Here is a 19,415-nt window from a genome sequence, read left to right as displayed (position 1 = left end):
TATTCGCTAACATGCACTTCTGCACATTATTAAACCCTTTGTATTTTAATGAATACTCTCAATTCAACTTGTATTGAATTGCATGTATTGATAAAGGATGATAAGCATAGTCAGTGTTCATGTATCTCCCGTTCAGCAGTCTGGAGATCTCCATGTACAAGCTGAACGACCTCCAGGAATGGAACATCCGTCCGGAGCAGAGGGGCAGAGGCGTCTCCGCTCTCCTGGTTCTGCTGCTGAAGCTCCTTTCGTAAGCACCTCCACGAGGACACAGACAGTAGCAGCAGGAGCTCAGAGTCAGGCTGGGCCAGACTACATCACACCTCGTTGGTATGATGTCACTTCTGTTCATACTCTGGTTTGTTGACAAGGTTATGACTCCCACACATCTAGTCTCGGTCAATAGACGTGTCACACAGATAACAGATAGCAGTGATTTGGATGATTCTATATTTTAAGGTTTGACCCTCCTCTCCCTCTTCCCCTCTTCTTCTGCCTCTTCTGTTTGTCCTCCCACCCTCTCTTCTCCTTCCTCTCTTCTCCCCATCTCCCTCCATCCTCCCACTCTACCCTCCCCCCCCCAACACACCTTCTTCCTCCTCCCCTCTCTTCCCCCCAGGCTGGATGTGGTCAAGAGAGTCTCTGGAGGAGGGGCTGGAGGCACGGCAGGAGGCCTTCTGCAGCCTGCTGGTCCCCCAGCAGAAGAGGCTGGAGAGGGAGAGAGGAGTTTCATGTTTTCCCCTTCTGACCTCAGCCCCCTAAAGGCCCAGGTATGCTCTTTAAAATGTGCCAAGCTCACAAAGCTTTTACTGAGCAAGTCAGTCCCACTGTGCGACTTTAGCATGGGGTCTGTGACCTCACACATTCTAGAAGGTGTTAGACACTGTCAGTGGACACAAACCTGTCTGACTGTCTCACCGTAAGAGCCCCGCCTCCCCGGTCCTGCATCACAGGGGTGCAGTGACATCACCATTTCTAGATAGGGACATGGAAGTCATTACCATCTACTCCACAGTCCACACCGAAGTGTACAAGTGGTTGACAGATGTGTCAGTAACAGTTTAGATCCAGCCTCCCTCCTGCTCCTGCTCTCCCCCACCCCCACCCCAGGTTCCAGGGGGCTTCATGGTCCAGCTGTATGGCCTACTGGAAGCTTTTCTCCCCCAGGACACAGAGGAAGCCCAGGGGCAGATATACCTGGAGGAACTGAAGGTGTGCTCTCTCTCTCTCTCTTTCTCTCTCTTGCTCTCCCTCTCCTTTTCTTTCTCTCTCTTTCTCTCTCATTCTCTTTCTTGTTCAATATTTCCAGTGTTTGTTTGGCACCTCAGCATTTGTGCTCTCCTCTTCTCTCAGGACATGATCTTAGACTTCCTGGAAGACATCTTCAGCTTTCCAGCAGACCCCTACTCCTTCCAGAACTACCTGGTGGTGGAGCTACTGGAGCAGGTACAGCACCACCTGGCGGTCATGTTTGCCCACCTGCTCAGAGACTAGGAGGACCGCACCACACCTAGGGACCTGCCCTATCCCTCCACCACCCCTAGTTACCTGCCCTATCCCTCCACCACACCTAGGGACCTGCCCTATCCCTCTTCTCTCCTTCCTCTCCTCTCCTTCCCTTTGTTTCTCTTACTGCACCACCATCACTAACTGGTCACTCAGTTGGATTTAACAAACGGAATAAAAAGAGGAAGAGACAGTGTTTAGAGACTGCGTTAGACAGTTATAGGTAGATATTCCAGTAGAGGTCCACAGCAGTGTGTGATGCGTGTTATGAACAGAGACGTGGATCAACATTACGTTTTTTGTTGATCGCTTTAGTACTACAGTATTATTGCAAGTAAGTGGTAAAACCTCGCAACAGTTAGTACAAAACTCGAAGCAGATCATCAAAAACGCTAGGGGTTTTTTCCCAACAAGTTCACATGTTCAATTGACACACAAAATGACACAGTATATTTTTAGAGCAGCAGAACTATGTTCCTGCTTGGCTGGAGGCAGCACGGTCACCTGCAGTTCCACCAGCGATCCACTAGGGGGCGGACCACTCATGCACACCTGAAGCACAAACAAGTAGGGAGAAGATTTGCACACCATTGCTAAATGCTGTGACTGCTAATTGTTTTTAATTACACGTTTATAGACTTTGAAGCTTATATATATCACAAAACCTTTAAACCATGTCATAAAATGCCGTAGCTATTATACTATCGATTTCACATAATTCCATGTTCCCAACATAGACCTACTCACACGACTGTATCAGGGTTGAAATTGCTCACTGAAGAGTCAAGTTGTCACTGCATTTTGGTGACTTAAACCTGCCACAACACAACAGCGCTCTCTCCCCCCTCCCCACAGCAGTGAGTTATCATGGAGGGAGTCAGCAGGAGGAATGTGGTCTCTCTGAGACTCCTGTATCTCCTCCCACCCAGCAGGGAGCCCCTCCTGCCCTGACCACACTGAGCTGACCACTCTGGAGGATCTCTGCCTCCCTGCTCCTCCTCCCTCTGTTTCAAACCTCCTTCCATCTTCTCTCAGCAGTCGGCTCTTTCCAGTTCCTCCTGGGCTCTTTCTCCTCAGTTTGGGTTTCTTCTGTATAATAATATTGATCCTGTGTTTCTCTGATTCTTCAGGTTATGGCTCTGTTCTCTCCAATGTGCTACATGTGTTTCGCTAACTTAAGGAAATGTGTCAAGGTGTTATCAATAAAATGAGAATTTAAGTAGATGTAACCTCCACCAGACTGAATCTTGGCTAAGAATCAGTGGTAGCTAGGACGGTATTCCCCACTATGAGTTATAAACACAAACACCGGTAAGCATGGGCTACTGCTGATTAAGCTATGCATAACCTGTTTTAAAAGAACGCTTGTCCTTACCCGCTTTTACGCTAATCACCGCCAGCCAAATTCCAATGCAAAGTGCTCTCACCACTGCTTTTGTCCCGGACTCTTGAAATGGGCGTATCAGGTGACTCATTAGGCTTGGTCACGTGAACCAGGTGACTCCCTGACTTTTCCTACCCGTCACATAAGAAAAATTTAACATATATTTTCTTATGATTTCATAAGGTGGTACATTATCGGGTACTTGTCCAAAAAGGTAAACGTTACTAGACAATCTCTAGTATCCAACATGTTCTCTTGACTTGCAGAGATTTGCCCGATTCGAGATTCACAAAATCAGGTTGTAGATGAGAGTCAGGGAACAAACAATTTGCCATCAGTTTACCATTTATTTTACTACATAAATCAAACAACACAAACTCTGCTTGAGTCAGTCATTGGACAACATACAAGCTGCTTAATCCTAACCCCTCATTAACACATTTGAAAATATAATTATTTGAATTCACAAACTTTCTGCTCATCTCAGAGTCTACAAAGAACACACTCCCAAATGTCTGTGACAGTGATAAAATCCCCTCCAACATCAATACCTCAGGTCATTACTACATCACCCCAGAACCCCTAGATCCAGTCATTATTATATAACTCCACTACAAAGATATCTTAACATGAATACATCAACCCCCGCCTTCCACCACACCTCCTTTCAGAGATCTAAATACACGATACATGATCAAGCCCTCCTCCCCACGAAACACACATATAAAGAATATCTACATGTTGTAGGTATGACATCATATCCCCAGTACTGCATCCTACCTTCTCATAGAAGCAGCAGATGATAGAGATACAACAGAGATACAACAGAGATACAACAGAGATGCAACAGACCCAGTATGAGGGCCGAGGCCCAACTCCAACACCTTCATACTGTATGTGACTAACATACATGTAGGATCATATGTTACCTGAATTGGACAGGTTGACACGTTTATCATAACAATAATAATGTGTTCATTTAACAGATGCTTTCATCTAAAGCAACATACAGGGAGACATTTGAACTGGCAACCTCTTGCTCTGCTGTCAGAAATATTAATATTTAACAGCACTAACATCCTTCATGAGTGACCTGCAGAGCACAGAGGTGTATAAAGTACAGTTACAACTAACCAACAAGTCTCTCAATAAGAGTCATTGTGATCCTGGAGGAAACAACAGGTCCAGCCAATCATTCCTGAGTACCGTTGTACTCCCGAAACAAGTGCGTCTTGAGCCTTTTCTTGAAGGTGGGGAGACAGTCAGTGTCTGTCTGATGGAGGTGGGCAGTTGATTCCACCATTGGGGGGCCAGACAGGAGAAGAGCTTGTGTTGGGACGGGCGCTCTTGAGCGGTGGGACCACCAGACGGTTGTCAGACTAAGTCCCTAGATTGCAGGTAGCGGGCACAGAAGTCTGAAACATAGTCTTGTTTATCATCATCATCCTCATCATCATCTTCCCACCTGGTCTCTTCCTCCCCCTCCTCCTCCTCCTCCCCCTCTTCCTCCTCCTCCTCCTCCTCCTCCTCCTCCTCCTCCTCCTCCTCCTCCTCCTCCTCCTCCTCTTCCTCTTCCTCTTCCTCTTCCTCTTCCTCCTCCTCCTCCTCCTTCTCCTCCTCCTCCTCCTCCTCCTCCTCCTCCTCAATCATCAACATCTCTGATTGGCAGATCTTCACATCAGGGTGTTTGGCATCACCACCTTCTCCAATAGAGAAGTATGGGTAGAGTTTCTCAGTGAAGGAGTCTTTATAAGTGTCGATGTGAGTCATGTCTTCAGGGTCGTAGAAGGACACCTCCCCCCTGTCCCAGTCCAGCTGAACTCTGATCCTCTGGAGTCTCCTCTTCAGACGGAGAATCTTACGCAGACCAATGGTGTACTTACCACTCATCTGCTTTATACACCAGACTCCATACTTTGGGGATACTTTTATCTCTCCTTTCCTGTCTACTGACTCTCTGGCCACACCTATTTTCCAGTCAGGGTGGTCCCCCACCTCCACCTCCCAGCTGTGCTTCCCTGAGCTGAACCCCTCAGAACCCAGAACAGTGGTGTAGTTGGTGTTCCTCTCTGGGTTGTCAGGGAGCTTCTGCTCTGAGCCTGACTGTCTAACACTGGTCAGATCATCAGACAGAGAGAGACAGAGAGCTGCAGTGTTGGGGTCCAGAATGACAGGAGTGAAGCTGACCACCCCCCTCATCTTCTCCCACACTCTGAAGGCCAGGTTGCCGAGGTGTTTGGCCACGTCTATCAGCGCTCCTGAGACCAGCTGTGGATCCGGCAGTGTGACCTGGGCTCTGGAACAAATGTTCATGATCAGTATTGATGAGGGTAGAGATTAAAATTTAAACAAAGAAAAGATGAATGATAAATTCACGTACTTCTTCTCTGTGATTCTGAAATGCTGAATGAACAGAAAAGGGCAATGATAAGCATTGTCATCAAAACCATGTTTCAGATTAGCATGAATTGTCAACTGAAACACATCCTTACCTGCAGGAATGACACATCATCTGCATTTAGCTCCTGCTTTATGGCTTCAATTGTGTCTGAAAGTGAGGCCATCTCTCTATTTATTCCCTCAATCTTTTCTTTCATTGTCTCACTCTTCTCTTTGCCCTCTCTCCTCAGAGCTGCAGTCCTGGCCTCTTCTTCCTCGTGTAGAAACTGGTGAAGCTTGTTGAACTTCTCCTTTATCTGCTTCTCTGTGTTTACTGTCTGGGTCTGTTAGAGTCAGAGAATACCTCACATTAGCATTTTATTATTCGTTTTTTCATAATAAACAAATCTTTACTGATCAATTCAATGCCTGTGGGTCACAGCATTGGCTAACACGTACTGTACCTCAATGTGTTCTGCAATCTTTTCACACGTTAGTTTAACTTTATTACAGTCCTCTAGCTTCTTTTCTAAGGGCTTCTGGGCAGTCTGAATTTCTTCCTGAAATGACACATGACAGACATTTACAATCTTCATCTATAATGAATCAGAAAAGAGCTATTGTAAGGTATTATGCAGTGGCAACAGAAAAGAAAAATAATTAGTATCATCCTTTAAAGGAAACTTTAACCACTTCAAGAGTGTCCTTGTATTTGATCTCAAAACACCATGTTTATCTGACAATCTTCTTCCTCTCACCCTGTGATCCTGGGCAGCTTCGTCTACTGGGACACAGGTGTGAGATCTGTGTTTTCTGGAGGTTTGACACACCACGCAGACGGGTTCTTTATCCTCCTGACAGAACAGCCGGATCTTCTCACTGTGCAGACTGCAAAGCACCTCAGACTCTCTGACGACACCAGCCACTGTCTTAGACTCCTCTGAGTGTTTGCTACACACCTCCACCTCCTCCTCTCCTCTCCTCTCTTCAGACGATCCTGCTTTCTGTCTCCCAGCAAATGAGTCAGCTAAATCCTTCAAAGAAAAGTTGATACCTGGAATCTCTTTAGAGGATTTTCTCTTACAGACTGGACAGTTCTTGTTTTTAGCCTGATCCCAGAACTTAGTCAGACAGCTGGAGCAGAAGCTGTGGTGGCAGCCCAGAGACACAGGATCTCTGAAAGTCTCAGAGCAGACGTGACAGTTCAAGTAACTCTCAAATTTTTCAGCCATGGTTTCTGAAAAATGCTGCTGCTAATATTGAAATATAGCCTACTGCAGAGTATCCTTATCTTGTAATTTTGACCAGAACAATTAAGTTTCCTCTTTACCTTTTTAAAAGTTCACAGCATATAACTCCCAGGTCTGTCCCACACCCTGAAATGGCGTCTTGCTTCGTTGTCAGAAATCTACTTTCAATTTCAGTTCACTAGTTCATCCCCTTCCTATGTTCCTTACCTACAACTCACTCCTCTAGATGGCACTGTAGGACTGCAGGATGACTGAAGAAGCTATTCTGTCATGGTAAGCCATTTAGTGTCATAATTTGAAAGTTTAAACAACAAAAACGATACATCGTAATACCCAACAGTAAAATAAAGGACATCCCTAAGCTGTTGAGTTTAATTTTGCTTGGGAACTTGTAAATGTTTGTGTTAAAATGCTGAAACAAGTTACAATGTGAAAATTGATGTTTCACTGGCCTCCAGTATTGTTTGAGGTGCTTGTGTCCACTACAGAAGTATTATTGTGGTTGTTCTATATGTATATATATTTTGCATCAATTGTATTTAAGTCAGGAAATGTCATTGTTGAAGGGTTTACATTCAAGAGTGATGAAAGCAGTACAAATAACAGTTTATTTTCCTCAGAAACACATCAGGATATTTACTGAAATTCTTATCCTAAATAGATTTATTCCAAACAAAACAATTAAGACTCTCCTTAATTTACCCCCCCACCCCCCATCCCCCATCCCCCGACTCCAGAGCAGACTGTACCTGAGTAGCACACAATTATTACAGCAATACTAGCTTGTCATGTGGCCTACAATAGGTGTACAGTATGGGTCAGCAGTCCACAGTCCTTGGCGGTGCAGCCCTTGATTTAACAGGTGTGCTGTTACCCTTATTTCTTTTTCTACAATTGGGTTTTAAACAATCCACAAACATAATCAAGCCTGTTACACAGGTCATGTGCTTGTAATTAATCATGGCAACAGCCACACAAGGATGATTTATCAGTCTGGCGACCACCTGCCCACTACCATCCAGTCTCCACTTATTCACAGGTCCACATGTGAGTCAGCACCATCCATCTCAGTGAGATCTGAGGATCTGCAGGCGTTTCTGCGTTCAAGTAGTCCACTCAGAGCATCATCCAGCAATGGGCCGACCCCCAGACCAGGTGTGTCCGTGCGTGTCCCTTTAAGAGAACTCTCCAGTACTAACCAGTCCAGGATGGTAATTCCAGTCACAGTCTAAGCAAATCCAAATACAGGATGGCGTTGTTCCTTCCCAATAATAGCCAATCAGAGTGTAGGATGTCAGAGTTCCTCTCTAATGACAGACAATCGGAGTCCAGGGTGATAGACACTAATACTGTTAGTCTCTCCCTCTTAACCAACCGGAGAGTCCAGGGGGTTTGTTTACATCAGGGTGTCTTTGTGTGATCAAGCTCTTACAGAGGCTGTTTGTAGAAGTGTTTGAATGTGCAGGTACCTCTGTGAGTGTGTGTGTGTGTGTGTGTGTGGTCGGGCTACCACAGTGTCCAGGGGGGCTGTTTGAGAGGGAAAGAGGCCAGTGAGGACACATTGACAGGAATGGAGATCACAGCCCAGGGCAGGGATTGTCTTTGGAGGGACCTTCTGATCATCAATCTAGGAGGGAGACAAAGACAATAACGAGAGGGTGAAGAGTTAGGCAGAGTGTCGGAGGATGAGGGAGGGAGAAGGATAGGTCAAGGACAACAGCGAGGGAGAAAGCAAGCGAGCAAGATCCCTTACCCATCCCGTCCCAGCAGGAACAGAGCGGGTATGCTGGGCTTGGCTGTGCTACCGTCCGTGATCATGTCCAGAAACTGGCTGTCGTTGTCCGCTGCGTCGTCCGCTATGAGCACGGCTGTGCCCCCAGCCTCCTCCACTGCTCGGGCCTTGTGGACAAAGGAGCAGCCCCTGCACACGGACACACGCCAGGATGAGACTGGGAGCCGTCAGGTAGAGGAGGCACGTGAGTTACGCAGACAGCTTTTTCTACAATGGATCGACGCATCACAAAGACAGACACAAACAAACACGATGACCCCCACCCCCCTTTCCGGGAGAGAGTTCGGGTTGTCAGTGCATCACCAAACACACATCATTACCCCCTCTCCAGGAGGATCACTTGTCCGTGAATCAGTCCTCTGTTTTTGAGCTCTGAACATCCATCGGCTGGTTCTGCTGGCACCAAGTAGATCTCATCATAGGAAGACACCTGCGGAGCAGGGGAGAGAGATTGAGAGAGTGAGCAAGAAGAGAGTGAAAGGGAGAGAGAGAGAGAGAGAGAGAGAGAGAGAGAGAGAGAGAGAGAGAGAGAGAGAGAGAGAGAGAGAGAGAGAGAGAGATGAGGGGAGATCAAGGAAGACTTGTTGGCTTGGCTGCTCTCACACTCACAAAGTCTCCTCCAAAATCCTTGGCGGGCGCAGCACTGAAGATGTAGCCTATGTCCTCAGGGCTGATCACTCGGAAATATAACAACTCGTTGACCCCAAGACCTGGACATGCAGAGGGAAATGGGAATGTGTAAGTGAGTGGGTGTTTTATTTGTATTTTTTACATTTTAAGATCTTGATTCTACAGTGTTTGCTGTTGGGATAGAGGTTCAGAACCATATAGAAATATTTATGAGATATAGGCTATAGCTCTAGATAACTTGTATTGCACTTCTGGTAAGCTCAGTGTAATGCAAAGCTAATTTGTGATTAAGGTATAATATGGTATAATGCCTACAGTATATTACAAAAATACAAACGTATACTGTTAACCAACTCTTGATGAAGTGCTTAATAAGAAGTTTGAAACATGGTTTTGGTGATGTAAAAGTCATGCGACCGTGGTGTAGTTCGTTCATAGACTGCTACGTTACCTTTGAATTTATGGCAATTACAATTACTCTTAAAAAATCATACAACGTTATGTACATAGGTGAGGATTATATTTCTGAACAAAACGTGTGGGTATCATAAACGTGTGTTTGCTACAGAGTTTATTTTCTGCAATAATCCAAAAGCCAATGGAAAAATCTCATATGGCTTTATGTCGAGGGAAATGCGACACTAACTTCCGGGTTGGCCTACAATAAAACGTCATCCCTGCGACACTATATATGCAAGTGAGTTTAGATTATGTGTAAAACATGGAAAACTGAGTACTGCTTAATAGCCAGGGAGCTATTGACGGGAGGAGTAAAGAAATCTTGACACTGCAAGATGAATCATCTTGAATTGCAAGCTAACTAGCTAGTTCTTGTGTAAGAATAACAGTTTCAGTCAGCACTAGCTAGCTATTTAGCCTACATATCCAGCTAGCAAGTCAGATAAAAGGTTCTCTCACCTGACACGCAACACCAGTGTATAAAGACATTGCCAAGATATATACACCAGCAAAGTCTCAGGAGCTCCATTGTAGTTACAACGTTAATTAAGTATTTTCAGTTGGTCAATGATAATAATTCATACGACTTCATCCGAAAGATGTCTCCAAAGGTTTATAGTATACGTAGGCGGGTCTTGACAATGGCACATCTACAGCGATTGGCTAACGAGAATGCGTTCCCGATTCTGTATTGACAAATCTTGAAGCCCGTCTCGTAACAGACAGAGCCATTCAGTAACACTTGCAGGTGGTAGTGGTACCCCATGAGTGGTACACGTAGCTGCTTTACAGACAACGGTGACAGCACAAAGCACACAAATGAACATGAAGAAAAGCAGCGCACCTTTGTTCACATATTAGGAATTTATTTAGTCAATGATCAGCCTCTCTAAACTGATTGAGTTCACACCATCAATTAGGCCCACCAGTCCCAAATCAGAATCAGAATTCGGTTTATTCGCCATGTATGTTATACAAACACGGAATTTACTGTGGCAGGGAGGTGCAAAACATTAAACATATACGAATCTTAAATTAAGTAAAAGTACAAAAGTTTAACTATTTCTAAGAACTAAACAATCTAAGAATACAACAATTTAAATATAAAATAAAGTATATATAAAAATAAGAATAGAATGAGCAGCGTGAGTGGTCAACATAGTGCAATCGGATACTGAGATAAGGTGGCTTATGTATACTGAATTGCCATTAGATGGACTTATAATAGTTAAATAAGTGAATGAATGTCAATGGGAGTCCTTGGCCTTGTTGAAGAGGCCAGTAGCAGATGGAAAGAAACTGTTCTTATGGCGTGAGGTTTTGGTCCTGATGGACCGCAGCCTTCTGCCAGAAATAAGCAGTATCCTTGTTATTAGAGAAATAATAAACCGTGATTAACTACATTGTGTAAGAGTGTATAGGCTACAATATATTTTAAAATAGGCCTATAGGCTTGCTTCAAGCAGCAATGACGGGGCCAAGCAGCAGGTGAAATAACACAAAAAATTTAAATGCATCAAAAACTTGCTGAGATATATCTTGTCTGGAAACAGATAAGACTAAAGGGGATGCTATTTGGAGTAAACAGACTAGGTTACAGCTGTAACCTGACACTATGATAAGTTGCAATTGTTCAGCCTTTGGATCAAGACACATGTATTATCTTTTTAAGGTTAACAACCAACAATAATCAACAGTTATGATCCAAAACGCATTTTTGCTTCCTGCAGCTGTCAGTTGTCTGCCATGGCAATTGGCACCAAAAGAGCATTGTCATTGGCCAAATTATGACAAAAATGTCTTCTTCTACATTTCTTCTTCTTGTTTTTGCAGCAGATCCTTTTCTTCTTTTCTTTGCGTTTTAAATGCACCTGTCAATCAAAGTGTAGATGTCAAGGTTTCATTCACTCTGTTCATAAGTGGGTCTGAGGTTGCGGCGCTGGTGCATGTGTGCTATGAATGAGTAAACTTCCTTACAAAGACACAGTTTGCATCAAATCTAGGCAAATAACAATGGCAACTAAAGTCATATAGTGTGACATATACAGTTACTAGACATTAAAATATGTTGCAAGAATGTAGTGCTGGTCCTACTGTAAGTCGCTCTGGATAAGAGTGTCTTCTAAATGACTAAATGTACAGTATCTAGGCCAGTGGTTCTCAACAATGGTCCTCAAGTACCCCTGGTCCTGCATGTTTTAGATGTTTCCCTCTTCCAACACACCTGATTCAAATGAATGGGTTGTTATCTGGCTCAGGAGAAGCCTGTTAACGACCATTCATTTGAATAAGGTGTGTACTTAAGGACCAGGGTTGAGAACAACTGATCTAGGCTATGGCTATGTAAGATTATGAATGTAGTCCTGCAATATGTAAGAATATAAATGTATAGTGCTACTCCTGTATATCTGTACTGAATACAGTATCTAACGTTACATGAGGGGTACTGCTGGTATTTGATAGTCCTGTGAAATTACGGGCTGTTAGGATTTGCTTATAACCACACAGACTGTGTCTAATCTGAGAATACACCTAGTACTTGTGTTACAGAGGCCCATGATTGTAGTCTACGGCATGGGGGCACGTGCAGCGACAGAATAGTTTTATTGTGAGATTGAATTTGTTGGCTTTGAGTACGAATGTATTTTATAGTTAGTCATTTAAGATACTAACAAATGTAGTTCAGGGCAGCATGTAGTTGGGATGGGATGACAGTTATCTGTGGGTCATAAGAAACCAGCCAACTGTAATCCTCGCTGGTTGTTCATCTGAGTTTCGCTCTAACCCTAGCCTATTCTAGCTGCGACGTGCAAACTGGGAAATGGCTCTGACAAATGATGACTGTGATCATGCAACCACAGGGGCCCAGTGTAGTAGTTGACATTATGCTTTTCAATAAGGACACGTCCTAATGATGAATACATTAGCAAATAGCATTTGTAATATGGGGAAAAGTACAGTGTTTACATGCTGAAATAAGGTGTTGCACGCACATGTATATAAATACACAAAACACACACTCACACACAAATAAACAAGGAAACAGAAGTACAGGGCAGGAAACACAGAGGCTTTTAATAGCCAGATGATTTGTGAAGCACAAGGGGGAGACCAAACCACCAGGTTACACCGAAACACCATAAGTCAGACAGTGCCACATCTCACACCACAATACTGTACTGTATAGCTGGCTCGCTAACCTAACCTGGCTCTTCTCCATTGAAAGACACAGCAGTTCAAGACTATTGCCTAAATTGTCATTATATAAGAGAAATACCATGGTATTTCAAGTAGATGATGGTTCACTACCACCGTAAAAAAATAAATATGCATTGAATAATATCTTAATTATAATGATAAACCCATTTCACAGTTTCTAGGCCTACTGATAAATTACATGAACAAAATAAATAAATTGATAGATAAATAAATAAATAGATTAACGAATAAATAGTTAAATAATATAGCAATTACGTTTTACGAAAGATAAATAAGCAACCAATCAAGAGGGTAGGGCGAGTGAGTGTGGCAGCTAGAGGCACAGAGAGGGAAATGGGTGAGACAGGTGTGACAATGTAGAAGGACAGGGGTGAGGGTGACAGTGCTGAGATCCAGGGAGGAGATGGGGGAGGCAGGGGTGAGGATGCAGAAGGACAGGGAGGCAGGGGGTGAGTGTAATCGTACAGAGTGACAAGGGGAGACAGGGGAAGGAAAGACAAAGTCTAGACAAAGTTGAGGGTCAGGAAGGAAATCTCTCAGTGGGTTACATTTTTCCAGGGGCTCCACTGGCTCCAGGTAGACAGGACGAAAGGGTCTCTGGAACGCACTCTCAGCTCACTCACCTCCCTCGGGATGAGGCCAGTGGTCGACCTCCCCACCTGCAGTGACAGGGGGAGGGAGAGAAAGTAAGAAAGAGAGAGAAAAATAGATGTATATCGAGAGAGAGATAGTGAGGGAGGGAGACCGAGAGAAAGGGGGAAGGAGGAAGCGAAAGAGACATAAGGAAAAGGAAAAATAAAAGAGATGAATTCATTAATTCATTAATCAATTAATCAATCGATTCATTAATTGATTCCACAGTTCGGTGAATCTGATTTTGTATGAGAGTGTTTTCTAGACAGAGTGCATGTGTTTTTTGGTGCATGTATGTGTTTCCGTACATTATGGAACAATGTATAGTTTCATGTTGTTTAATTGTAACTTGTTTAACTGCATGCTCTTATGGTTCTTCCCTTTGGCACTTGGTTTTTCACAATGTATGCTTCATGTTCTGGCTGCTCGCAATGTTTGGGGCTATTTCGTTGTTATGATCAGTGACCTATGCTCTTTTGTAAAGCTCTCTCTTAAGTCGCTTTGGATAAAAGCGTCTGCTAAATGCATAAATGTAAATGTATAGTGTGTGTTTCTGTATCTAACGTAAGGATGTACAGCAGGATAGGTTGAGTACCTTTCCGTCGTCCTTTTTCCGGTACTCTATCTCGTGCTCCAGAGGGTAGAAGCTCCGGGGCGTGGTCCAGGTGGGCGCAGGCTCCACTGTGACCTTTAACTTCTGCTTCTCCACCCGAAATTTCACCTCCTGTGGGCTGTCAGGTTGAACTGCAAATATGCAAAGGACCCTCTGTCAGCTAGTCACAAACTCACAAACGCATCACTCCAGCCAGTTAGCGTACTTAGCTTCACCTGTGACGAAGCGGGGCTGCAAATGGTCTCAAACCTCTCGGGATTTCATCTCAACACACACATGCACGCACGCACGGGCACGAACACACGAGCACAAACTCACATCCGCGCAAACGGCCCTACTCACCAATGTCTCTCAGGTAAAACTGCTTGGTCTCCCTGAAGTACGAGCGGTCGTCGATGGCCTCTGCGGTTACCAGCAAGGCGGTGCTCTCCTCGGAGGAGGCTGAGAAGGGGTGGAGGAGGGTGAAGGTGTAGCCTCCCTCGAGTCCCTTGGACTCTCCGTTATCGGGACTGACCCAGGGGCAGGAAGGCTTACCCTCCAAACTAGAGACATAAAAGGGAGGCGAATGATCGGTGAGACAGGTCTGTCCGTGTGGATGTGTACTGGTATGTACAGTATACGTTCTGTGTGGTGTGGTTGTTCTGGTACCAGTCAGGGCCCAGTCCCAGGCGCAGGGCGGTGACCTCGCTGTTGTTCCAGGTGCAGGTGAAGGAGCAGTTGTAGGACCTGGCTCGGCAGCTCAGGTGAGACTCTACACATACAGACAACAGGGGCTTAGACAGGAAATAGGGCAGAGACAGGGCAATGCTGGAGAAAAGGAATTGTATCAACACAGGAACCAGGGCAGTGACAGGGTTATAATGGCCAAAACCAACAGAACCGACAGTAGCACCAGGTACAGGAAGCCGAGGTGAGACAGAGAGATAGAGGTACGGCTTATTTTTATTGAACACAATGCGAGCATTGAACCTGCTGCTGTACTAAAGTCTATTAAAATGATTAGAGATCAGAGAAATGTGTAGAAGTAGATCACACAAACACACACACACACACACACACACTTACCAGTGGTGTCTGCCTCCTCTTCCTCAGCATCCAGCCGCACGTATGAGGAGGACAGCTTGCCGTCTTGGCCCCAGCAGCTGTACTCCCCCAGCATCGGGCCACCCAGGTCAGAGAGCGTCAGGCTGTGCCCCTCCATGTCGTAATCGTTCTCGTCCAGGGTGTACGCGTCCTGGCCGCGCTCATACTTCCATTTCACCTCACCTTTCAGCTCCGTGGGACAGTTCAGGGTGACACTGCCTTCACGCTTGCCTACGACCACTGACACCACACACACACAAATCGTTCGCCTGAGTGAGAGGGCATTCATATTCATGATGACAAAGCAAAGCGAAGACACAAAAAGTATAAGATGTAGATCACACGCACGCACACACGCGCGCGCGCGCGCACACACACACACATACACACACACTTACAGTTGTCAGGGAAAGAGGTGAGTCCGTGGCCCCCATGTATGCAGAGCAGTAGGAAGACCCATGGTCCTGAAATATTCTGAGGATGCCAGCGGAGAGTGGACAAATAATACAATGCTGAATTAATGAAGCAGAAATTGATATTAGTTACAAAAATACTGATATTGTGTTTAATGCTATAAGAATGCTGAATTTGTTCAGCGGACTATTAGACAATAATTACGCCAAGAAATCATAAATTATTGCCATCACAGTTACAGTATGCCATGTCTTAAATTTACGTTTTAATCTAAAACGCTTCTGTCTATCCTCCGGTTCTTTTTACCATGCTAAAGAAAACTCGTTGCTATTCCAAGCGTTGACAGAGTCAGATCAGCGATCAAGTGGACAGTTAGTTAAACTGTTGAGGTTTCTTCTGTGTTTTATATGACCCTAATAAGCAGTGGGTGTCACGGTTTTGCCCACCTCCAACGACACAGCCTTCAATCTCACAACTGTGTGGGTGGGGGTGGGGGGGGGGGGCGGTTTGGGGGTTTCGTTACAATTTCCATGACTGATATTTGGTATTATATCTGATATTTGGGTAATGGGAGTGGGTGGTTATGGTTGTCGACAAGGAGAAAACTTAACCAGTCGTTGTGACCCACCGTCGTATTGCGACAACTTTACCGCATACAAAATATGCGGTAATGCAGAAGCTGAGCTGATTGACCAGATAGACCAGAAATACAAGGTCATTCATTGTGCAGCGTGGGATGGCGTGGTGCATTTTCCCTTTTGCATTTTTCATGAAAGTGTTGTTTGAATATGAAGGAAAAGATGCAAAATTGTGAGTATCCATGGGAGGGGGCGGCCTGTGGAGAGTCCCAGGGGTTTCCTTTGAAGAGTGGTCGCTGGAGAGCTAGCATGACGGCAACACCAATAATTTACATTAAAGTCTATGTCTTAGACGGAGCTTTGCAAAGTCTACTGCCCTAGCAACACACATACACACACATATTTGCATATATTGACAACATTCATTTATGTCATTGATGAGAGGCATGTTGGGAGTAAATAGCACCTCTCACTTCGTCAGAGGAGTGTACAGTGTAGAGTCATCTATTATTATTTAGTCACTTACTATCTAGTCATCTATGGTTTGAGGTTTGGTATTCAATGGTGGTCCTTACGCCTTACTGGTCTGCGTTGCTTGTAGTATACACATCATGCATCATATAAACCAATAACACCATCAATTAAAAAATTGTGACTGAATTGCACTGGGGACAAATGTCCTGCAACCTATTTTTTAGATGCTTGTATTCCATAGTGTCTGCCTACAGAAATCAGCGCAAACTGTAAGTAAAGGGACTGAGCTGAGCTAGATAAACCCATAGATTATTTGATGGAACACAATGCTCTTGAAGCTTACGTATGGCAGCTCTACAGTGCCCTGTCTTCCCTCATTGAGTCATTGAGTTTTATGACGAGATGGTGTCACCGCAAGTCATTTCTTTGTCTGTGTATAAAAACAGCATGGTTTTCACTGAACTCTAGGGGACTGTCTGGAAATGTTACCAGAGAGTTTCAAGTGTGTTGCCCTGTCCACACGTTCTATCTTTATCATTCACGGTAGCAACCAATTTCTTAAAAAAAACAAACGAATGATGCAGAGTAACTTGAGTCTCTACATGTCACAGGGAGAGTGCAGCGTATGGGCCCAGTTGCAGTGACCGAGGCAGGATCCCAAGAACAAATGTTGGATACTCAGAAACAGGAAGTGGAAGGGCACGCGTTTAGACGTGGAAAGGATCCGACAAAGACTAACCACGGAAGGAACTGGAAAAACGCAGTCGGACCCAACTAGACACAGATGAGACCGACTAGAACAGACAAGCAAACTGAAAACCTCACCCAGACACAGGGACAGGCCACCACAGTTTGAATCAATAGAGCATCTCAGAGGACTGGACCAAGAATGAAGGGCAGTTAAATAGAATCACAATATGGGAGGGGGGTGACAATCAACATAGCTTCACAAGCACAGAAAGAAGATGCCACATTCATGGTGCTAGTTAGCTTTTGTTTAGGCTTTAGATAGGGCTCCCCTAGAAATTGCCTTGACGTTCCATGTTCCCATGAGCTAATATAGCAAGGTAAAGATCAAACATTGTTTATTATATTCAAAACATAGAAAACAGTATAAAAGTAATGTAATAATCATTATTTGTAATCTTTATTATTGTTAATTGATCAGTGGTCAATGGCAGACCTTTTCAGGGCCAAGAGGGGGTGCACACCCACAATTGAAGGTGTGTGGGAGGATGTGTGTGTGTGTGTGTGTGCGTGCATGTGTGTGTATTATTGACGAATGCTTTTTTTCAGTTGCTTAACAAATGTTGTTTGTGATAACGAGCCAGGCCACATAAAGCTATGCAGCTAATGATGAATATAAAGTTATGTTACATCAACGTTAACTCATGTCAGCTGCATACCTCTCCCGACTTAATCATGTTAAATTAAAGGTCGCGGTACCGCGCTCCTTCACTGGGGTGAGAGAGAGAGATGTGAAAGCAGAGAAAAAAGAAAAAAAAAAAACATGAAATAGGTCATAAGCACACGGTACTAATTTAAGAGTGCTAATTTGTCTTGGTCTTGTCTCGGTCTCGATACACTCTGGTCTTGGTCATGACTTGGTCTCGGTTTAGGTGGTCTTGGTCATGACTTGGTCTCGGTTGAGGTGGTCTTGACTACAACAGTGGGGTGTGAATGTGTGTCTGTGTGTGCAAGCTTATCTTTCTGCTTCATCACCCCAACCACTTCATGTGGGAGTCCCATAGGGACCTGTGCTGAGACATCTTCTCTTTTCTATCTACACGATGGGGGCGGGCTCTCACAAGTTCTATGTATGGTCTGGACTTCTTTTTTAATTACTCAAAATGTTAACTGTACAGGTATGAGTGGATGGACATCAGATCATTAGTAACATTATTTGTAAAATAAGAAACTGAAGTGTATCAGTGTGTGATTCCTTAACTCTCATATTGACATTATTTTCAACTCGCCTATATATAACAGCATAATAGAAGTCCTGAAATTTCCGTTTAGGGTTTTTCTTGACTCACACATACACAAAAGCACATACACACATAGGGCCATGCCAGTCATCTGAGAGATGACGCAGAATACACACACGGGTACACATTGGGCTTTTATAAAAACTTAAACTAATCATAATTTTGATGACTCAGAAGAAGAGTCTATTAGGTGTCAGGGTTAGGGAGCACTGTTATCGTGCAGCAGTCTACTATATTAACCCTACTGACCAATGGTCAAAACTCTTTGCTTTCTGCATATAACTTACAACTCTATAACTCTACAATACGATATTACAGAGTTTATAACAGTTTATTTGATCAGAATCAGTTTTATTTGCCATGTAAGTTCACATAAACAAGGAATTTACTGTGGCAGGAAAGGGACAAATATTATAACCATACTATTGCATTTTCTTATAATAATACTACACTTTTTTTAAACACTGGAAGCACACAAAAGAACTGAACTTGGGTATTTTTGCCATGTGGGTGTCTGTTAGACTAGGCACCCTGATATGTCTTAACAATCCCCCTCTACAGAGGGGCCGCTGGTTTCTGGGAGAGGACGAGGTGAGAAAGGAAAGCAAAACAGGAACAGTTGTGTGTCACTTAGTGGGTGTGAGAGATGTGGGTAACCTCTCACTGAGTGGTCATATTGAATGGATCCAAACACAAGTCCCACACCAGTCCGGGAATCCCAGACACACAAGGACAACAGCGATTAGGGAATACTACTGCTTTATGGTACACAAACACATTACTGTCACGCACACAGGAAAGATCACGTGCATGAACTAGCGTTTTCACTGATACTGATGTCAGGTTATTCCTTTTCCTGTGTCTGTTGTCACCAGAAAGTCTCTTTGTTCCCTTTCCATCCTTCTATCTTTCTCTCCTTCCAACTCGATCGGGCCCCTCGCTGGTGGCAGGCATGTTGAGGCGTCCATTTCCATGACTAACAACCTCCACCTACCCAGATGTCGGAGGATTTT

The 19,415-nt window shown here is 44.3% G+C and overlaps 3 protein-coding genes across 3 annotated transcripts; all 3 read right to left on the bottom strand.

The window, feature by feature from the left end:
- Positions 1–3,065: 3,065 nt before the first annotated feature.
- LOC134012332 (E3 ubiquitin-protein ligase TRIM35-like) lies at positions 3,066–6,570 on the bottom strand. The gene is made up of 5 exons (XM_062452125.1): positions 6,028–6,570; positions 5,734–5,829; positions 5,383–5,613; positions 5,271–5,293; positions 3,066–5,186 (listed from the first exon to the last, which is right to left on the bottom strand). Exons 1-5 carry the CDS (start codon positions 6,499–6,501, stop codon positions 4,265–4,267), a joined length of 1,746 nt encoding a protein of 581 aa, XP_062308109.1. The 5' UTR covers positions 6,502–6,570; the 3' UTR covers positions 3,066–4,264.
- Positions 6,571–7,222: 652 nt separating this feature from the next.
- Positions 7,223–10,067, bottom strand: LOC134011788 (protease-associated domain-containing protein 1-like). The gene is made up of 5 exons (XM_062451233.1): positions 9,860–10,067; positions 8,921–9,021; positions 8,632–8,741; positions 8,273–8,440; positions 7,223–8,146 (listed from the first exon to the last, which is right to left on the bottom strand). The coding sequence occupies exons 1-5, from the start codon at positions 9,927–9,929 to the stop codon at positions 8,026–8,028; spliced, it is 570 nt and encodes a 189-aa protein (XP_062307217.1). The 5' UTR covers positions 9,930–10,067; the 3' UTR covers positions 7,223–8,025.
- Positions 10,068–13,155: 3,088 nt separating this feature from the next.
- Positions 13,156–15,611, bottom strand: il12b2 (interleukin 12B 2). Its single transcript, XM_062452124.1, has 7 exons — positions 15,602–15,611; positions 15,347–15,460; positions 14,931–15,188; positions 14,514–14,616; positions 14,208–14,407; positions 13,848–13,996; positions 13,156–13,278 (listed from the first exon to the last, which is right to left on the bottom strand). The coding sequence occupies exons 1-7, from the start codon at positions 15,609–15,611 to the stop codon at positions 13,156–13,158; spliced, it is 957 nt and encodes a 318-aa protein (XP_062308108.1).
- Between the last annotated feature and the right edge of the window lie 3,804 nt (positions 15,612–19,415).

This window comes from Osmerus eperlanus, chromosome 25 (assembly GCF_963692335.1).
Source record: "Osmerus eperlanus chromosome 25, fOsmEpe2.1, whole genome shotgun sequence".
NCBI lineage: Eukaryota > Metazoa > Chordata > Actinopteri > Osmeriformes > Osmeridae > Osmerus > Osmerus eperlanus.
The sequence above is the reverse complement of the archived record's forward strand: the minus strand, read 5'-3'. Positions and strand labels throughout refer to the sequence as shown.

Coding starts and splice junctions, on each gene's coding strand:
- il12b2 (XM_062452124.1), bottom strand. Junction 15,189..15,346: donor CACCTCTTTCCCTGACAACT/GTAAGTGTGTGT, acceptor GTGTGGTGTCAG/TGGTCGTAGGCAAGCGTGAA. Junction 14,617..14,930: donor AGAGGAGGCAGACACCACTG/GTAAGTGTGTGT, acceptor CTGTATGTGTAG/AGTCTCACCTGAGCTGCCGA.
- LOC134012332 (XM_062452125.1), bottom strand. CDS start 6,501: ATGGCTGAAAAATTTGAGAGTTACTTGAACTGTCACGTCTGCTCTGAG. Junction 5,614..5,733: donor AGATTGCAGAACACATTGAG/GTACAGTACGTG, acceptor TGACTCTAACAG/ACCCAGACAGTAAACACAGA. Junction 5,294..5,382: donor ATGATGTGTCATTCCTGCAG/GTAAGGATGTGT, acceptor CTGTTCATTCAG/CATTTCAGAATCACAGAGAA.
- LOC134011788 (XM_062451233.1), bottom strand. CDS start 9,929: ATGGAGCTCCTGAGACTTTGCTGGTGTATATATCTTGGCAATGTCTTT. Junction 8,441..8,631: donor GTGATCCTCCTGGAGAGGGG/GTAATGATGTGT, acceptor GTCCGTGTGCAG/GGGCTGCTCCTTTGTCCACA. Junction 8,147..8,272: donor TTCCTGCTGGGACGGGATGG/GTAAGGGATCTT, acceptor TCTCCCTCCTAG/ATTGATGATCAGAAGGTCCC.